Raw genomic sequence first — 21,199 nt, 5'->3', positions numbered from 1 at the left:
TACAAAAATATCATACTATTAGTAGATTATTTTTTTTAAATAAAATAAATATTAGTTTTTTTAAGAAATATCATTTTTTAGAACAATTTTTTATTCTTTAGAATAAAAAATATAAGTTGACAACCAAAAATTATTTTTTGACTTTTATTTTTAAAAACGAAAAATATAATGTTTTTAAATAACATCTTTTAGTTATTTTACATTATTTTTATTTTTTTTCGAATAACTATTTTAAGAAATTTTTTTTCCACTTTTTATTTATTTATATGTAAAGGTTTAATAATCTCAGATTATATAAAGTTTCATTATTTTATAAACTCATTTCATTTATTAAATTTTTTTTCTTCGTATGAAAAATGGGAAATTGTGCTTTCACATGAGATGGACGAGAAAATAGGTCTAAGATATTCATATCATCCACGATGGAAATGATATGAAATAATAAAAGACAAAAATATCCTTTAAAGATTGGTAGAGGCATTAAATAACGTCACAATCATTATAAATAGGGTTATAATTAAAACAGATAATATATATATATATATATATATATATTAATGTACAATAAAAATTGAAAAGCAAACAAAACCCAAAAAGGTGTTTTTCTTTTTATGTTATTATTTTCTTCTTCATTGAAAAAAATAGTAATAATAATAAAATAAATGAATAAAATTTAAGCTAAATTCCAATTTGGTTCAATTTATGCAAAAAAATAGGATAATCACTCATTTTTCATAACATGCCTTTATTTTCATTTACATGATGAAAATCGAAAAACTTTAAAGGAAATGTTTTAATTACGAGTCATTGACACAAACTTTGATTATAGAGGAGGATTTTTGTTAAGAAAAAAAAATTAGAGTGATAAGTGATAGTTTTGAAATCTTTTTCGTCACTACTGACTTTCATAAATGAACCTTTCATTTGTAGGAAAAATAAGATTCTTTTTTATAATAGTGACAAATAGGGTTAGTCCATTTGAGCATTGGAGTCCGATCCTAACAAATTTATTTATTAAGATAAAATTATTTAAAAAATACTTGGTAAACAATAAAAAATAACATTATTAAAATTTAACATATATTAAAGTCAATATCATTTTAGTTATAGTTCCACAGTAATTGATGTGGTGATCTTTAATTGTGTCTAAAATCTTATGATTTGTTCAAATTAAGTTATAAGTCCGTCCACATAATTCATAACGTCCAAAAAAAGTCAAAAACGGTTTGTAAAAAGCTAAAGTATGTAAATTTTTTGAGCTTTATTAAAGAAAAGATAAATTAGGTAGATTTTTTCGGTTTTTGTTTTTTTTGCTTTGAAAAACAAAAAAACAAAAAAATGGTAACGTTTCGAACTAGAAAGTCCGAAATGGAAAAAATAACTGCGGAAAGGGGGCACCAAACACTCCCGCGCCTTCATGCCCAAAAAAAAGGGGGGGAAATCACTAAAAGATCTACGAAATCTCACGTGCTGACCGCAAAAAACCCTAGGGTTTTTGGAATAGAAAGGGGTGAGAAATGGAGAGTGGAACCGAGATTTTCAGTAAAGGTTCACTCGTGGAAGTCAGTAGCGACGAAGACGGCTTCAAAGGCGCATGGTATGTAGCCACGATTCTAGAGTCACCGCCCAAGTCCGCCTCCAAGAAGAGGTCCAGGGCTTTGGTGGAGTACCAGGACCTTCTGGTTGACGACGTTGGCTCCAAGCCGCTCACGGAGGTGGTCGACACTTCCTTCCTCAGGCCCCTACCGCCGCCGGAGGCCGACACCAACTTTTGCGTAAACGACATCGTTGATGCGTTTTACAGGGATGGGTGGTGGACTGGCGTGATCACTAGGATTTCGGAGGATTCGAAGTGCACTGTTTTCTTCCAGAACCCTCCCGACGAGATTCAGTTTGACCGGTCCGATTTGCGGGTGCATAAGGAGTGGGTGGACGGCAAGTGGATCAGACCCGAAAAGCAGGTATCATTTGTTGTTCATCTGTTGGATTTTGGGGTGTTTGGGGGATTAGGGTTTTATGTTTTGTGATCACCCCGGGGACGTCGTTGTTTTAATGGGGATTTTTTGGCGTTCGATAGTTTAGTTGAGCGTATACAGAATATATTTTTTAATAATTATTTATATGTCCTTGGACATTGTTTTGAAATGCTATTTGTTTCTTAGCTTTGTGCAAATTGAATGGTTTGATTACTTTTATTGGAATCAAATTTTTTTTAGGGTTCTGAGGTTTTAGGATCTTGTGATCAATGGGAAAAAAGTTGTTTCTATGAGTATTATCTGCTGGTTTGATATTATTGTGATGCTGATATGGTATATTCTTAACTTTTGCCAGTTCTAGCTCTGGTTAAACTTGTTAGTGACTGTTTTGTTTTAATCATATTTATTTCTGAATTATCTTCTTCAATGCTTCTATAGTTTGACCTATTTAATTACTGCATGCTTCTGTGACCATTGAAATTGAATTGTTTGATTGCATTTTGACGGAAATGGGAATTTTTTTTTTTAAAGGATGTTGAGATTTTAGAGGTTTTTGGTCAGTGGTAATTGAAATAATTTAGTTAAGCAGCTAGGGCATGTTCGTAATTTTCTGAAGCATTAAATTTGTTTAATCTTATAAAGGATGCTTTTGGTTTAATTACTTTTAATGTGAATTGTCTTTTGCAGTGTTTTTTTCTTCTCAATTTTGTATTTGCTGCATGTTTTGGTGTTTGATGGAAGAAATTGAACTGTTGGTTTCAGTTTTAGTGGAAACTGAATGGCTTTTAAAGTTTTGAGGTTTTAGGGTTTCTAATTGGTTAATGGAGAAAAGTTTACCCATCAAAAAAAAAAAAAATGATTAATGTAGAAAAGTTGTTTACATGGGTGTTGTTTGTAGTTGCAATAACTTAGTGAACATATGTGTTATGCCCTTTCATTCTTATCATCAATGACAACAAAAATGTAATAGAAATGGAAGTTTAATATTAGTGTAGCATTTTTCCCTAATAAAAAAATTAAAAAAAAAATTGTGGCATTTTTCTGGAAAAATATGGTAAGATTTGACAGCTAATAAAACAAAAAAATTACTTCACGAATCGCACTCAGATCCTATTTGCCTACTTGGCCAAAAAAGACAAAAACAATCTAGAACCTCCCATTTGCCTAACCTAAAAAAACCCTAGGGTTTTAGAAATCAATGTGTGAAGAGTGATAGCGATAATGGAGAGTGGCGCTGAGATTTTTAGGCAAGGCTCATTGGTTGAAGTCAGAATCAATAATGATGGCTGCAGAGGCTCTTGGTATGTGGCAAAAATTATCATGGCGGAGAAATCTAGGGCATTGGTGGAGTATCAAGACCTTTTGGATGGCAAGGATGGATCAAGGAGGTTGAGAGAGGTGGTGGATACTTTGTTCCTCAGGCCACTTCCGCCATTAGAGACCAATGCATCATTTGGTGAATATGATATTGTGGATACATTTTACCATGATGGTTGGTGCACTGGGGTGATCATATGCATTAAGGACTCAAAATATACGGTTTTCTTCTCAAACAACGAGATCCAGGTCGATCGATCAGATTTGCGATTGCACAAAGAGTGGGTCAATGGCAAGTGGGTACAACCTAGAAAGGAGGTATCTTTGTTCTTGATATGGATTTGTAGTCTTTTAGGGCTTTCGGGTGTTAGGGCTTTGAGCTTGATGAAAAAAAGTTGTTGTTGTTTTTTTTTTTTTTTTGAGGATTCAATGATTTAGTGAATCAAATAGGATATATTTTTACTTTCTAGGTCTGAAAAATGGTTAATCTTGTTATGGATTGATTTCATATAAACTGTTTTGTTCACTACCATTCTGTTCTTTGTGATTGCATTTATTGGAAGTTGAATGGCTTCTTTTTAGGGTTTTGGGTTCATATACGTCTTAAGTATATTTATATGTAAATTGTCTTGTTCAATTCTATTGTTTTGTCAAATTTGCATCTCTTAACTATTTAATTACTGCATGTTTCTGTGTTCCATTGAAATTGAATGGCTTGAACCCATTTTAATGAAAATTGAAGAGTTTTTAGGGTTTTAGGTTTAGAATTGTGATAAATGGTAAAAGGTTATTGTCTTCATGGGTTTATTTGCAGGTTCAATAATTTAGTGAAAGACATGAGGTTAACTTGGCTTAATCTTGTTATGGACTATCTTGATTTAATTTTATTTCCATATGAATTGTGTTCTTTAATGTTGTTCTTTTTCCCAGGTTTGTAGTGTTCAGTTCTTGTAAGGAATATTAAATGGATTTTTGGGGTTTTGGAATTTTCTTCAGTGTTGTTCTTTCTCCCAGGTTTTTAGTATTCAGTTCTTTTAAAGGAAATTGAATGGATTTTTGGAGTTTTAGGGTTTTTAAGGCTTGGTGATAAAGGAAAAAATTGTTGTTTTCATCGGTCTTATTGCATGTTCAATAATTTAGTAGTGAAACATGTACCATATACTCTTATTTTGCTTGACTTCAACTTTGATTCTTGTTATTTAACCATATTTCCTTGTGAATTGTCTTTTTCAATATAGCATATTGAGATTAGGGGACTTTCTTTGGGAAGGTGGGGCTTTGGAGAAAAAGCTTTATTTGGTTAGTTGGTCGATTGTTTGCACAGATAAGAGTAAGAGAAAAGGAGAGGGGGGGGGGAATTAGGACTCTCTCTCTCTTTTGAATCAGCCCTTCTTGGTAAGTGGTGTTGGATATACGTTTCTAATGAGGATTTTTTTGGAAGCAAATTATCAAGGGGAAGTATGGGAAGGAAGGAGTGGGTTGGCAGCCTTGTGAAGTTAAGGGTGGTTGTAGGGTTGGTGTTTGGAAAGGTATCAAGGAGGGGTGGGATCTCTTCTTCAATAGAATCCCTTTTGAAGTGGGTAATGACAGAAGGGTAATGTTTTGGATGAACAAATAGTGTGGGGAGGAGCCCTTGTGTATGTCCTTCCTTTCTTTGTATGCTTTGGCTCTATCAAAGGAGGCTTGGGTGGTGGATTTTTAGGGTGATACAAGAGGAATGAAACATTGGTCCCTGCACTTCACTAGGCATTTTAATGACTGGGAGTTGGAGATTGTTGAGACTTTTTTCTCCATGCTGAGGGAGAGTTTGGTTAAGAGGGACGATAGCAACAAGGGGGTTTGGAAAGATGATAAAAAGGGATTGTTTTCTATCAAATCTTTTTATGAGGTTCTAGATGTGGGAGGGCAGTCATCTTTCCAAAGAACATTATTTGGAATCTGTGGGTACCATCCAAAGTTAGTTCTTTTGCATGGGAACCTATTGGGGAAGAGTTCTAACTTTAGATAATCTCCAGAAGAGAGAGCGACCCTTGGTGAATAAATGTTATCTATGGAAGCAGGAGAGGGAGTCCATTGATCATGTACTTTTTCCTTGCTCTAAAGCAAAGGATTCTATGGCACCTATTGTTTTCCTTGTTTAAGGTGGCATGAGTGATCCCTTCTTTAGTGAGAGTTTTGCTCTTAAGTTGGAAAGGCTCCTTTGTTGGGAAGAAAAGGAAAAAGGTGTGGTATGCTGCTCCCCTTTGCATGTTTTTGGACAATTTGGAGGGAATGGAATGAGGGAGCTTTTGAAGATAAGGAACAAAATGATCAATGGCTAAAACTCTTGTTTCTTTGTAATATCTTTTCTTGAGTTAGCTTGTACATAAGGGAAGACTCATTGCCCCTTTATTTGATTTTGTAGAATAGGTGGGGTCTCGTTAAGGGCTTGGGTATTTTTGTGCTCTTTTTCAAGGGCTTCCTTTAGGTTCTCCTTGTATACGTCCTATGTACGTTGGTGTATTTTGCTTCTTTTTATAATTTACTGAAACATTCCTTTACCCATCAAAAAACTATTCCCCTAACTCCTCATCTACAGCTTATTGCAGCCTTCATTGGAAATTGAATGGGTCTGTTATGTATTACACAGCATTTCAAGGATAATCTCATTGTCCCAAAAGGGACCATGCAACACTGTTAAGAATCCTTTTTTTCGTATTTAGGTTCTCTAGAAAAAGATAAAATGGAAGGGCTTGAACCTAGTGTTATTCATGTAAACTAGGCACATTTATTAAGAGTGTTAGAGAATAAAATATTGCAAATGAGCAATAGCAGCTTGATCCATGAACTCCTTTGAATGTAATTGCCTTTTTAATGATATTCGTGACAAGTGATATGCTAACAATGACAGTAATACACACCATATTTGTGAAAACTAGCAAAATCCTGCATGGCAGCCATCAGCTGATGTGTAAATTTGTGCAAAACAGAAATGATGGTTACTGATTCTAAATCTCTGTTGGTGGTTTTCTCTTCCTCTTCTACCAGTTGTAAATACTGTTGTGTATTGCTGGGTGTGTGTTTTTATTTCTTAATGTAATATGCTTTTTTTTTTTAGAAGTGCAAATTGTATAAAAACTCCTAGAGGGCCCTGCACACCGAAAGCTTTGCAATCAGCATTTGAGGACTGCAACTTTTTGCTTGTGCTTTTATATTTGAGGACTGCAACTTTCATATACAAGGCCTCTGAAATTTTATGGTGATTTTGTTAGTTCCAAACAGTCTATCAAGCTTCCAATAACCTTCAGCTTGTAAGGCTGATGTGTCTTTTAACTCTTGACAGAGAACGACAGGATTGATTTTTAGCCCAGGAGCAGCAGTAGAAGTGACCCTTAATGAACAAAGTTCACGTGATGCTTGGTTCCCTGCAATTGTTCGTCGAGAAATTGGGCTAGGCTCATATGTGGTGCAGTGCCAGAGCTTAAAAAATAGTGGTGAAGCTGGGGTTCTGGATGTAACTGTAGATAACCTTCATATTCGACCATCTCCTCCACGTTTGGAGGGCAGAAAATTCGGCCTCTTGGAGAAGGTGGATGCATTTTATGATTATGGTTGGTGGAATGGAATAGTTACCAAAGTTCTTACGGGTAGGAGGTATGTTGTCTTCTTCAAGCATACAAACATGGAAAAGGAGTTCATTCACTCGGACCTGAGGCCCCACATGGAGTGGGTTGATGGAAAATGGGTTGGTGCTACACAGGTACGACTAATGGGATGGTCTTCGCCTGTTCTATATTTTCTTTTATTTCTGTTTGCCTTGTTTCCCTGAAGCTTGTGCATACACCTGGGACTTGCAGTCCCTTACTAATGTTTTCATGCCATTTTCAAATTATACATGGAGAAATACTCTTGCTATGGGACTGGACATCATAACACTGCCCTTCCTATCCGGGATGTGCATGTGGCATACATCATGCATAGCATTATAGAAGGCATGATTGGATGCTCTGGTTGTCCATTTCCCTTACTGTTGACCTAAATTTCAAAAAAGTAGTGCAAATGGTAAATAAATTAACTGTTTTAGGTAAATGTTCACGTATCTGATAAAATTCATTAGACAATGTTAGTACCTTTGTGGATGCACATTTGCATTTTATGGTCCTCAGGTTTAAGTTATTTATATGGTTTATTTAGAAAAGATTTCTGGAGCATATAAAGTTTTTGAGGTCACATTCAGGTGAGTTCCGAGGCATAAAATTCTTTGCAGTTATACTGCCAGGGGTGTTTATTGTTTTCCGTTCTCATTTTTAACGTGGTTGTACTTTATGTCAGTAAATATTTTTAACTATTTTTTTTGGGTTTTAAAAGTTTCTTTCTTTTTTTTTTTTTTAACCATTGTTTGTAAAAGTAAGTATGAATGCTATTTTAAAAATTAATTATGTTATATTGCCTCTCTCTCTCTCTCTCTTACATATATATATATATATATATATAACACATCAAAGTAAAAGATACAACTCCAGGTGGCAAAAAAATCCCCTACGAAGGTCTCTGGATGTGGAACCCTTCGCTTAAGCAAAAGATCGACTTTGTGGTTGGCCATCCTAGGAATCCAAGAGAACATCTCAAAGTTCTAACAATGTCAGTGGATTTGCACTACCAAGAGTTTGATGTCCATGGACCTTGCTTTGCTTGAGATATCCATGCTATCAAGAATTCTGGGTCCTCCTTTACCATAAGAATGTCAGAACCTGCAATACTTAATCCTTCAAATAAAGAAATGATCTCTGCTTCAAAGTGATTTCTTAATTTGTTCATTAACTACTTTCATTATATTATTGCATAATGATATAATAAAAGTGACAATGATTTTTATTTGTGATTAATTGTTCTAATTCGACACAAATTTGAAAGATACAATGCATGTGCCAAATCAGGAGTATTTATAGGTAGGGACATTTGCAAACTTAATAGAATCTTTAATGAATAGATATTTGTAGCATTAATGAATGCATTAGCATGTAGGAGAGCAACTAGCAATGGGGTAATCTTGCAGCACCTGGGTGGTATTGGCTACTAGCTTCTTCATCTCAATCTTCTGTTATGTTCAGAAGCTCACTTTTCCACCGAGTTATCATAGGTCATTTGATAATTAGGATAATGACTTGTCACACAAACTACATTAGTTCATGGTTTGCAAGAAAAGTGATCCAAACTGATTATTCTATTAAGCAATTGGTACAAAGAGAGAGAGAGAGAGAGGACCAATTCAGAAGCAGGTCTATACAACCTAGCTTGAAGGATGAGAGTGTCTACATTGATTTTTCTGTGGATGTTGTGGCCGCTACCATGATAATACTGCCTTCTGACATGAATTTTTATTGTTTTATTTCGAGATTATATATAAGATTTGACCCGTTATTCTTACTTGCCAACTGCATGTTTGATCTTTTTTAAGATGGGTTAATTTTACTTACCTCCCCTGATGTTTGGGCTAAATACACTTGTTTTTTTGATAGGTATGTTTGGGCTAAATACACATAGCAACTATTAGTTTGAAATTTTGTCAAATACCTCCCTTACCCTTCTCATTTGTTAATTTCATTTACCTCTCCTTTGACTCAAAGTAAGGGAGGTATTGAATGAAATTTTAAACTAATGGTTACAAATTATATTTAGTCCAAACCTCAGGGAGGTGAATGAATTTAACCCTGTCTACAATCAAGTTTAATTATTAAATTCTTGCTGCATTTTCTTGTCCTACCTATTTTTGTTTTTATATTTTGCAGATAGAATTTACTAATATGTCTCCTATAATAATATAGATTTATTTTTTTCATTTATGTTCTTCTCTCTAAAATTCAATTAATGACTGAAGAAGCTATAAAAACACAGTGAATTTTTTGAACCATATCATATGATATCCATATTAGTTAATGGTTGAGATGCATAAGTGACAAATTGGGGAATTAACACGGTTTGAGGGTATTTTGATAATTGTATGATGCTATTATAGAAAATTTAATTTGATTTAAAACCGTAGAAGCCCAAAATCAAATACAGATTTAGCTCACCTCTGAATGACTTATGTAATGGGCTTCTGTTTCAGGAAGTTTTAGGTACGACATATTCTGATGAACAGTTAGGGCTTGTCCTCAACAATTCAAACAACACATCTGTGGGCATGCAACTTGAAAGTTCAGGCACTGTAATAGATGATGCTGGAGATAAGATATCTCATTCTACAAGATTCGAGAAGGACCGGTTGGAGCAACCTGCTACATACCTTGAAAATTCAACTTCTGTCATGACTTCAAACAGGAAGAAAGTGAAGGAGACAACATCTGGTGATGATGCTACACCTTCACGGCCATCAAAGAAATTAAAAGAGGGAGATGTTGCAGATGCCCCGATATCTCATGCAGTAGGTCAGTTAAGGATGGCACCAATTGAAACATTGATTCAGGAAGTGCCATGTGGTTTTGCCAACCCAACCACAGGAGGAACTGGTTCTAATCAAACAGAGCAACCTGTGGCTGGCAATCAATCTTCTACAAAAACTGGTAGTGCTTCTCAGGGAATGAAAGTCGTGAGTACAATTTGACCTCTTCAACCCTTCATTAAACAGATGGCCTTCTGTCGTTTCACATTTGATCAAGAAAAACAAGATTGGCATAATAGATCCATTGAACAAAGGGTAGCATATCAAGAATAGGAGTGTGGTGGATCTCTGATGACCTTTGTGTTTGGGGATCTAACTCAACTTCTTATCCTGTCATATATCTTAGATTTTGTTTCTGATCTTCTAATATTCATTTGCAATGGTCACTTTACAAGGTTAGCCAAAGCAGATTTTGGGCTGAAGTTTTACAACATAGGGAACAACCTCAAACCTCTTCAATTTCCCGATGAGTTGCACTTGATCTGTTGCTACAAGTTTATATGAGGACTTGCTCTGTCTGTTTTGTTTTGTTGATTGGCCATACAAATCAACAATCTATAATTTCTTTGATTGGAAATGAGTGAATTCTTACTGTGCTACATTGCTACACTTTCTCACTCTGGTTACTTTTCTGTGGCCCACTTATCCTGATTAAAATGTTGTTTTTATTCATGCAGGGAAATGAACAAAAAAGTAGTGGACTAGGCAATCAAACACCAAATTCTGTAAAAAGGAAGGGAAGACCTCCAAAATCGCAAGTTAAAATTGCACAACCTTTTCCAGCTGGTAATATGTGCTTTAATTTATTTGTCATCAATGAGATAGGTCAATTTCAAAGAGCAAATGTCCATAATGCTTTTCAGGTGAGGAGGTTAATACAGTTCAGAATGCTGAAGGAACTGTAGAAAAGGAGTATACAACAAATAATGTTGACATGGATATGGCTGTAGGATTACCATCTAATGCTGAGGAAGGCACACTAGATGAAAATCCTTCTGACCATCCTAATGAGGAATCTTTGAAGGTTATGAGGGATCAGAAAAGGCATTTTGATGCTACGGCAAGACACAAGAGCAAGGTAAGGAATACAATGAAAGTGATCCATTTACTGGGCCAAAAAGGCATTACAAATGGAAAAAAAAAAGGGTTTTTTTTTTGGTGGGGGGGGGGGGGGGGGGGTATGCATATACCTATAGCACAGAAAGAAAAACAGCCAAAATATGTTGTTGAAATTGAGAAATGTGTTTTACTAGAAACAGATATATGGTTATTAACTAGATAGATAGCAGATAACTATTTTTGCCTTCTATGGCAATTCATTTGGCACTTGGCTTTGATTTGCCTGTTTTGGTGTATATGGAGGGAGTGCAACCAAAGGACTTTCGAAGCTAAAGAATTGTCAGATTAAAGTTTGAAGGAACTCTTTGTTCCATCGCTATTAGAGTGGTCCAGGCAGGAGTCTTTGGAATTGGAGAACCCCTCTATTTTGAATTTCTTAGATGCTCTTTATTATGGCTAGCTTTGCTCTTTTTTGTCTTAATTGGTGCTTGCTTTGGCATTTTCTGCGTATACTGCCTGTACACGTGGCGTGCACCCCCCTCTTTTTTTGGCATTTCTTAATACATGCTTTTGTTGTCTATAAAAACACCCATGTCATGAAGAAATTTGTGTTTATTTTGAGGTCAACATGTTGGACACTATGTATATATAGAGTAGAGTAGCCTTCCTGTGTACCAATGGTGGCTGTGCTTTCCAACTAAATCTCCTGGGAATCTGTCCCTGAATTCTGAATGCCATCATTTGCTTTCAGCAATAAAAGTGGCCTGAAAAGGGAATTCCTCAACTATTCGATTTTTGGGTGACTTTATGTTTACCCTTAAGAGTGACTCTTCTTTGGAACGAGTGCCTCATGTTTACTCTAATAAGGGCATTAGCGCATCCGTTTTCTTTCATATTGAGCTCTGTTATCTCAATCTTTGACATTCCAAAGCTAATTCAAAAGCTGTACTCGACTGACTATGGCTCCATAGGTGAATTGTTGTTTCTGATATAAAAAAGAACATGTTGGAACATCATGTATCAATGTCAATCATTGATGTTTTGTATAGTTATGGGATCCAATGGTTGAGAGAATTTCGAGGAGGTTGGATGGGTGGAAAAAAGCCTATTTGTCTTTGGGAGGGAGGATTACTTTAATTCAGTCTTGTCTGTCTCACATCCCTAGCTACTTCGTCTCCCTCTTTAAAATCCCAGTATCAATAGCTTCAAAGATTAAGAAGATGCAAAGGGATTTTCTTTGGTCTGGGGCGGGGGAAGGGAAGAAAGATCACTTTATCAGATGGGAGGTTGTTAGTAGACCAAAGGAGTTGGGAGGTTTGGGCTTTGGGCTTTGGGAAGATTTCTATGAGAAATATTGCTCTCTTAGGGAAATGGCTTTGGAGGTTCCCTAGAGAAAGGAACGGTCTTTGGCATAAGGTTATTGCGAGTATATATAGGACATATCCTAATGGATGGGATGCCAACACGGTGGTTAGATTGTCACACAGATGTCCTTAGAAGGCGTTATTGCTCAAGTTTTCCAAGAGTTCTCCCCTTTTGTCCGCCTAGTGGTGGGCAATGGGGAGAGAATTCGATTCTGGGAAGATCTTTGGTGGGGAAACCAAACTTTGTGCTCTCAATTTGTTGATCTTTATAGAGTTGTTTCTATGAAAAACCTCACTGTCTCAAATGTCCTTGGCAATTCCTTACCACTGTCTTGGAATTTTAAGTTTCTTCGCAATCTAACGGATTCAGAAATTGATCTCCTTCAGAGATTAATGTCCTCCCTTAATTTTGTGCGTTTTTCCCCTTCTTCATCAGATTCAAGAGCGTGGTCTTTGTCTTCGTCAGACTTGTTTTCAGTGAAATTTTTTTTCTTGGCCTTGTCAAAAGTCTCAAATCCTTTAATGTTCCTTCCGGCCAAGTTTTTATGGAGCTCAAAAGTCCCTTCTCGCCTGGTTAGTAGCACATGGGAAGAAGGTAAACACTAATGACAAGTTGCAATTGAGAAGACCCTACAAAGCCCTCTGTCTTCAATGATGCATTCTTTGCAAAGGAAATGGAGAGTCGATTGACCACCTTTTTCTTCATTGTCCTGTTACTATTGGACTTTGGCACAGGATGTTCAATCTAGTAGGGTTGGTTTGGATCCCTCTAAGGAGCCTTGAGGACATGTTGGTTATTACTTTTAAAGGCTTGGGGAACTCATTAAGATGCAAGATACTTTGGCAAATTGCTTGCCTTACTTTGATTTGGATGGTGTGGCAAGAAAGAAACAATAGGATCTTTGAGGATAAAGGGAGAATGGAAGAGATGGTATGGGATTTGATCCGGTTTTATTCTTCTCTTTGGGCTTCTTGTACTGAAGCTTTTAAAGGAGTTCCTCTAAACATTCTACAACTCAATTGGATTGGGGTTTGCATTTCAAAAGTTTGAAGATTGATGAGGTTTCTCTTTGTTTTTAGAGTTCTATTGTTGGGAGTTTTATCCTTTGTTCAATTTGTGTAGGAAGGACCTCTCATCCTTCCCTTGATTTTTTTCTCTTTCTACTGTCTCTTTTTTCTCACCTGTTTTGTTCTTATATTAATATAATCTTCTTCGTTTCTGATCAAAAAAAAAAAAAAAAAGTGTTTTGTATAGTTATGTATTTTGTTGGAAGGCAGTTTTTCAAGATTGTTCAGAAGATTCCATCAATAGTTTTATAATATTTATTTTTAATTGTCATTGTAATTCAATTTTGATTGTTCATGCTACTTGGTGGTGACTACACTGTGGGTGGACTCTATAATAATTTTTCCTCTTTAATTCTTACTTTTTATTTAATCCAATTTTATTGAGCATGAAGATTGTTTTTCATTGTGTAGGAGATAGGGAAAAAGGAAGAAGGCACGGTGAGTACTCAATTGAAGAGGAGAGGAAGGCCACCTAAGAAACTGGAGAATAGAAACCCAGAAGCTTCATCGGAAGGAAGAGCACCTAGAGTATCATTTAAAAGAAGCCCAAAAGATTCATCAGCTGGAAGAGCCCCCAAATTACCTGTTAAAAGAAGCCCCAGGACTTCAATGAGGGAGCCTAAATTGAAACGCCAAAGGGCTTCCGCTGTAGGAACCAAAATAAAAGGCCCCAAAGCTACATCTGAAGGATCTAACTTAAATAACCAAATGGAGTTGGAGGCAGGCCTTGATTTAAATAGCCTATATGCTTCAGCAGCAGGTATTTTATGACTTGAAGCTGCATTGATTTTATATGCATTTATAATTTTATATTCTTAGAGATGCTAACACACGACATGATTTTTAGGTAAGGATGATAATGAAGTTGGAGGGGTTGCCTATGAAATGGCCATAAAAGATTGTAAGATGAATGAGGTTGAATTACCTATGAGCACAGTGGTCGAGTCTTCAGCTAAGAGGGGTTCACAAACTGAAATTCCTGTTCGACATTCAAGGAGGGCATATAGGAAACGTACCACAAATCAGAATCTTCTTGGTAGTAGGCAGAAGAATGTAGAAGGCATCAAAATTAGAACGCCTCGAACAAGAAAACAAAAGCTTCCGGATGAATCAATTGGGCAAGCATTAAGCAAGCAATTGGTGAAGAGTTCATCGAAGAGGGGAAGAAGACGAAGCATAAACATAAATTCTGCGCCTCCAACTCAAGGTGTGAAAATGTCTTTCTACTGTACAGGTTAGAGTTGCAGTTAAACATGCTCTCCTGTTCCTACTAGATATATTCTATAGAAACAAATAAAGCCTTAGAGTCTGTTTGGCCGTGTGATTTAAAAATAGTTTTTTGTTTTTAGAAATATAATACCCTTTATCTATCCAAAAAAAAAAAAAATACTGTTTTTAATAATCTCTAACACTGGTTATTGTTCTTTAGAAATAATTTTTAAAAACAAAGTGAAATAGAGAATAATTTTTAGAGAACAAGAAAAATATGGGCCAGTTTGGCCATGTTTTCTGAAACTTGTTTTTAAAAACTGTTTTTAAGTTAAAGAATGAAAAATAGTTTTTAAAAATAAGTTTTAGAAAACATGGCCAAATCGGCCCTTAGTTTCAATTTGTCATTCCATTGTTAATATTTGTCCTAGCATTTCACAGGCTCTCAAGACGCACTTGGAGAGAAAACAGCTCCACTTGCGGAGATAGACAGCAAAACAAAACAGGTTGAAATGGCTGTCTCTGGAGTGCACAGTGTGCCTGATGATCAACCTCTGAAAATGTGGTTTGAGGGAATGCACAGTCCAGGCGTGGCAGATAATTCAAGTAAGCTAGTGTGACTGTATAATATTTACTCCCTGTTTCAATTTATTTGCTTATATTTAATACTCTGCACAGAACTCTCCCCTGGTCAGACTGTGAACCAGTGGAATGAGGCAAGGGAAAGACCTAGTGAAGTAACACAATCTCCTAGAATTGATCCCACTGGAGAAATTATGCTGGACCTGAATCAAAGCCTCCCCTTTGTGAAAAGCTCCCCAATTTGGAACACACTTGAGACTCTGGAAGTATTCCAGAGGATGCCACAGAAACCACATTTTCGTCCACTGGAAAATTGTAAAGAGGAACGTCGGGAAGGCTTAGCCATTGGTAATATGGTGACCTTCTCCACCTTGATAGAGAAGGTAGCCAAACTCAGATTTGATGATCCTAGAAGCATCTTTGGTAGCAGCTTGGAAGCACTAGTGGAGCTGGAAATGCATGGTTTTGACACCAAGCCAGTGCAGAGTCGCATAAATGAGCTGGTCTTCATTAAAGATCAGCAAGAACAGCTGAAGGGCAGGACCAAAGAAGTCGAAAATCAGATCATGGAGCACACTCATGAGAAGACGAAAATTGACGAAGAAATATATGAGATAGACAAGAAGATGATTGAGCTACAAGAGAAGCGTGCACTGGCTGTGTCAAACAAGGAGAGCAAGGATTCAGAAATTGCAGCACTGCTGTCGAGTGTGGATGCCATGAATGAAAGCATCCAGAGTGCGAGGCAGGATTTTGAGAGGGTAGCTACTTCCCCATGGTAAATGGCAACCCTCGACTCTCGACAGAGCTGATGTTGCAAGTAACACATCTCACTAGTAGTGCTAGTCCACAGCTGTTTTTGTGCATGAAACTAGATGTAGCCCATTAGAGTATCTTTATTCATGGTCGACATAGATGTTTTTCATTTGTAGATGCTTGCTTTGTTGCTTTTGTTTATTTGTTTTGGTTTCTAAGCTAAGCACTGTTAAAGGTCCTCCATTTTCTTCCTTTGTTGAATCAACCCTCCTGTACCATGTGTGCAAATTTGGTTAAATATTCAATCCTCATCCTCTCACCCTATGCTTAATTGAATGGCTTATTAGGGCATAAAACTTGCGTGGCAGATTCTGATTTTATTTAATTAGATTGTTTTAACCCCAGCGATTATGAGTAGACAATCTTTGGGATTTATTTTATTTTATTTTTAAAATTTGCAGTTTTCAAATTATGCAAGGCCAATTAGATTTTTCATTAAAAAAAAAAAACATCCAAAATGATGATGAGCTGTACAAATGTTTGGCATAAAAATATTACCAGATTTTTTACAAATTTAATATTACTGTGAAGTTTATGAAAGAAATGTTTATTTCATTTATTTTTCGGAGGGGGAGCATTTACTGTGGGAGGGGTGTTAAAGTCATTTTCCCTTTTGGGTGGCAGAAAATGGAAGTTGAGATGCGAACTTGCGTGACGCCGTTATCCGTACGAGAATCAGAGGCCCTGTTCTCCACCCAATAATATAAGCCCACGTGTCCACTCACAGTCGCCACTTCCTAGGCCACTCCTGATTTCTCCGACGCCGGCCCGACCATGGTCACGGAGGCGGAGGGGTTGAAGAAGGGAGAGAAGGTGGAGGTGAGCAGCGAAGAAGAAGGACTGCGAGGATCGTGGTACACGGCGACCGTGCTTCGGCCGGTTACGAAGAAGACCAAGAAAATCTACGTGGAGTATCATACGCTGATGTCGGAGGAGGACGACTCTAAGCCGCTGAGAGAGTCGGTGGACGCGATTCTAGTGCGGCCGTACCCGCCGCGGGAGGTGGGCCGGCGCTTCAAGCTCATGGAGGAAGTGGACGCCTTCTACAGCGACGGGTGGTGGGAGGGAGTGGTGACGCAGGTTCTGGAGAATTCGAGGTACTCAGTGTTCTTCAGGACTTCGAGGGAGCAGATCGACTTTCACCAGGTGGATCTGCGGCTGCATCGAGAGTGGGTGAGGGGAAATTGGGTGCCACCGCTGGAGGAATCTCAGTCGTGAAGGTTGTTTCTGTGTATGTTGTTTGTTTTTTCTGTTTCTGTTTCTGTTTGGTTACTGAGAAACTGACGATCGAGTAATGTTACATAACCGAGCAGCTTTGCCGGTTTCATTCTCCGACCAGACTCATAGCGCAAAGGTAGATAGCGTGAATGCGCCTGATTTTGCCAAAAGTTACTTCAAGGCCATTGCGAGTGGAAGAAGCAAATCGGTCCTCTAAATTTGAAGAGAAATGCTAAAATAAATCAAGCTCCTCCGTTTTGCTTCTCCGCACACTCAGTGGCATGGTACTTGGATTTCTGCAAAATTAAAGGCGTTTCCCCATTGGATCTGCTGGGAGAAGCACTTCAGCAGCTGTGGGTGATGATGATTACAATTACTAAAATTTAAGTCTGTTGTTTTGGTTTGGTAAGGATGGGGATCGGGGTCATTTGGTTGAGCCATCGACTATGAGATTTCACATCTTTTGTTTCTTTTATTTATTTATTGTATTCCTTTTTTGACACTGTTTGGCTGCTAAGCACGCCGAGGAAAGGAAAATAATGAACTAATTAGTTGCATTAGGCTCTAGGGAAGGGAAATAATGGAACTGTGCAACTCAAAATCATATCATTGTTTCTATTTCACTATCTTTTCTTCGTCTGCAACCAAATGGAGCAACATACTAGAACTAAATCAAATGTGAAGAATTATTTGTAAATTGGAGGGAAAAGTTTGGCCAATAGAATGAAAAATATCTTCAGGAAGGTTGTGTAAGAATTCCGTAATGCTTTTGTTGAAGGAAGACAGATTTGGAATGCTTCTCTGATAGCAAATAAGGCAATTGATTCAAGAAAGGGGAGTGCTAGAGCAGGTTTAGTATGTAAATTGGACATAGTGGGGGCTTATGATCATGTGAAATGGAACTTTCTGCTATAGACTTGGTCAAAAATGGATGAGAGAGATTGACCACTGCATTCCTACTGAGTTTTCTGTGGCACACCCAAGGGCATTTTTCAAAGCTATGGAGGCTTGAGGCAAGGTATGCACTCTCTCCTTATTAGTGTGGGTATGGAAGCCCGAAGTTTGTTTTCTTTTAAGAGCTAGGGAGGTGGATTTAACTTTTAAGGTTGGGATAAGGGAAGGGGTAGGGGTATCATCTCCTGCTTGCAGATGATACCCTTTTCTACTATGAGGCTTGTGAGGAGCAAGTACCCTTATTTGTTTTGAGCTTGTGTCTGGTTTGAAAGTCAATTTGTAGAAAAGCGAGAAGATCCTGGTGGGGTGAGGTGGAGTGGGTGGACCTTCCCTTGGGCGCTTCTTTCAATTATTGGTCACTGTGGGACTTGGTGGAGGAGCGGCTTAAGAGGAGATTGAGTTAGAAAGTGGGCAACTTTTTGTTGTATCAAGTGAGCACTGGAACTGGGAATTAGAAGTCCTTTTGCTTTAAATAAAGACTTCCTTGGCAAGTTGTTGTGGAGATTCACAACCGAGACAGAAAGGTTCTAGAGGCAGGCCACTCAAAGTTTGTTTGAGAAGCTAAAAGCCATCAAAGGTGCTTGGCAGGATTTTAGGCAAAGAACCTCAGTTTTGGTTAGGGATGGGCTTAGAACCAAGTTTTAGGTGAAGATGTGGATTGGGGAGAGCTCCTTGACAGAGGGATTTACTTCTTTATAACCTTAACTACAGCAAAAAAAATAAATAAAATGCAAGAGCAGCAGATCATTGAGTCCTTGCATTTGAAGGTCTTTTCAAAATTAGGAATTAGGGTGTATGGCTGGTTTTATAGGTGTATTGAATCAGTGAAGCTCCAAGAAGAGAGAATGGATGGATTTGTAAGGGGAGGTGTAAGGGAGGGTGGTTCTGGCTAAGTCTTATTAAATTCCTTAACCACCGTAAGCTCAGAAGGTTTGGGCTTCAAGAGCTCCTCTAAGAGGATGTTTTTTAAGTGGAGAGTTGTGTTTAAGAAGATTTTACCATAGACCAATTAGTGAGAAAGGGATGACCCTTGGCAAATGGTGCAGTCTGTACTAAATGTGTTAGGATACAACTATACATCCTCATCCATTGTAGTAAAGTTGCAGTTTTGTGGGATGTTTTATTGTTTTTTTGAGATCTACTGGATTCTTCCAAGGGTGATCAAGAACTTCTAATAAGTTGGCATGTGAGAGGTTTCAACAAATGGAGGTTGGTGTGGAGATTGGGGTCTCTTTGCTTGTTTGGTACTCATGAAAGAGCAGAATAGCAGAGTTTTTTGTGAAGAGGAGCTGTCCTGTCAGAGATTTAAAGAGACATTTCTGAGTTCTCTTGTGGGATGGGCTAGAGCCCCTTTAGGGTTGGAGTGCAGCTCTCTTATGGGTTTTATTGATGGCTTAGGTTATGGAGTCTGTGGACCTTGTATTTTTGGTCTGGAAACAGATAATAAACAATACGAATAGTGAACTAACAGTTAAATGAATTGCTGAGGCTCCTTGCTTAGCTAATCAAGTGGCAGGTCTTTTAGCAAAGTGTTGCACCAAGCATTTGATTCATTTTCTGAGGAATTTTTATCCTTTGTGAATCATATTGAGCAATTTTTTGGATTATATTTTTTATTCCATCTTCAGCTGTGCAGTTAATTTTGGCTTAAAGGCTTACCTTCCTTTCTCTTATCAGATTTCATGCAGCAGACTATGTTCTCAGTGGAAGCTCTTCTCATCCTTCTTTGTACGTACTATTTCATTGCAATGACATAGTTTGTTTTCTATTTTAAATAAATGAGGCAACTGTTATTTTGAAAATGAGAATGGTTATTGGAGGATTTAACATTAAATATTTTGGCTGTGTTTATTTATACCACATTTATATGGTACAGCAGTAGATTTATGCAAGGTTTAATTCATGTTTGGCAGTTCTGCTTGTGTCTGTTCTTCTTGTATTCTGTCTACACAAGCAGAACTTGATGATATCACACTTGCTTATGGGAAGAGCTAACATACCCACACACATATATACACACACTCATATATGTGGGAATATTTTGTTTATTATAATTGTTCTCATTCAAACAAGAAGGCTTGCTTTATGTAGAAGGTATTTTAAGAATTAAACACACACTAGAAATCAGTCAACTAGTTCTCAAATTGAATTATTTCTTTTCTTAGTTTATCTCATCATAGCTACCAATCCAGGTTGCCATGGATAAAGCTGCCATTTTTGCTGCGGATAGTTTTTCATGGGGGACTTCTGCCGCAACATTACATGTTTCTTTAACAGCTCTAACTTGATCTCTGTGAGGACCTACTTTGGTAGGTTTTACCTTAGTGTAGTTACTTTTCAAGTTCATGAAGCAAAAGATGTGGAAAACCTGGTGTATTGCCCCTCAAAATCTTGATTGAGTTTCTAGTTCTCAGCCTTTTATGTACTTCCTGTAAGAGAGTATGCATCTTTGATTGGGTACCTGGTATCCACCCATATCAGTATTTCGATTCCGATGTGGTACTAAATTTTGTTTTTTGGAAAATGCGAAGTTGTTTGCGCACTGCTTGAATAGTTGGGATTGGTTGTGTTGCATGATTGGCTTATTCCTTGACCTTTTATGTACTGATTTGTGTCTCTACCCGCCCTTGGTGCTGTTCACATGCTGGGTGCCAGTGCCTACTTACACCTTTGATACCAAAATGACAAAATGTGGTAGAGAAATGGTGGTTCAGAATATGTTTTAATTTCGTGATGCAGACGTGCGTTTCTCGATGTTTCTTTTCTCATCAATTCATCTAGCTAACGCTACCTGTCATCCAAGACCCTACTAATTTCAGATGGGGGAAGTGTAAAATACAAGAGAATATAGCTTCACAAATGATCAGATTTGTCTGAGTTGTAGGTGGCCTCCCTAAATGGTGGTCAAACGCTTGTGGTACATGATTATCATATTTATGATGGTAAAACAGCACTCATCACCACTTAGAAACTCTCATTTAATGATAAATTTTTTATAGGAATTTATTTCGAAAATCTGTTTTTTTTTTTTTTGGTATTTTTAGGTTTCTAGAGTGTTCTAAGTAACAATTGTAAGTAAAATTAAATCTTGATAAATTAATAGCTTAAGATAAAGGAAAATCTATTAATTAAGTGAATATTAATCAATATATTGCTTATTTTTTTTCAAAATATTGTATCTAATATTTTTTTTATTATAATCAAGCGAATTAATA

At 37.1% G+C, this 21,199-nt stretch overlaps 1 protein-coding gene across 5 annotated transcripts; it reads left to right on the top strand.

The window, feature by feature from the left end:
- Positions 1–1,356: 1,356 nt before the first annotated feature.
- LOC100243428 (DUF724 domain-containing protein 6) lies at positions 1,357–20,535 on the top strand. Of its 5 annotated transcripts, none has more exons than XM_059737930.1 (11): positions 1,357–1,961; positions 6,616–7,032; positions 9,382–9,861; positions 10,392–10,500; positions 10,578–10,792; positions 13,617–13,965; positions 14,053–14,439; positions 14,856–15,020; positions 15,093–17,032; positions 19,662–19,712; positions 20,177–20,535. In XM_059737930.1, the coding sequence occupies exons 1-9, from the start codon at positions 1,518–1,520 to the stop codon at positions 15,776–15,778; spliced, it is 3,252 nt and encodes a 1,083-aa protein (XP_059593913.1). In that variant the 5' UTR covers positions 1,357–1,517; the 3' UTR covers positions 15,779–17,032; positions 19,662–19,712; positions 20,177–20,535. The 5 variants fall into 5 exon arrangements, with proteins under 5 accessions (XP_059593913.1, XP_059593915.1, XP_059593914.1 ...); XM_059737932.1 differs by having other exon boundaries at positions 1,391–1,961; positions 14,053–14,412; XM_059737931.1 differs by having other exon boundaries at positions 1,391–1,961; positions 19,676–19,712.
- Positions 20,536–21,199: the final 664 nt, after the last annotated feature.

This window comes from Vitis vinifera, chromosome 7 (genome assembly GCF_030704535.1).
Source record: "Vitis vinifera cultivar Pinot Noir 40024 chromosome 7, ASM3070453v1".
In the NCBI taxonomy this organism is placed as follows: domain Eukaryota; kingdom Viridiplantae; phylum Streptophyta; class Magnoliopsida; order Vitales; family Vitaceae; genus Vitis; species Vitis vinifera.
The sequence above is the reverse complement of the archived record's forward strand: the minus strand, read 5'-3'. Positions and strand labels throughout refer to the sequence as shown.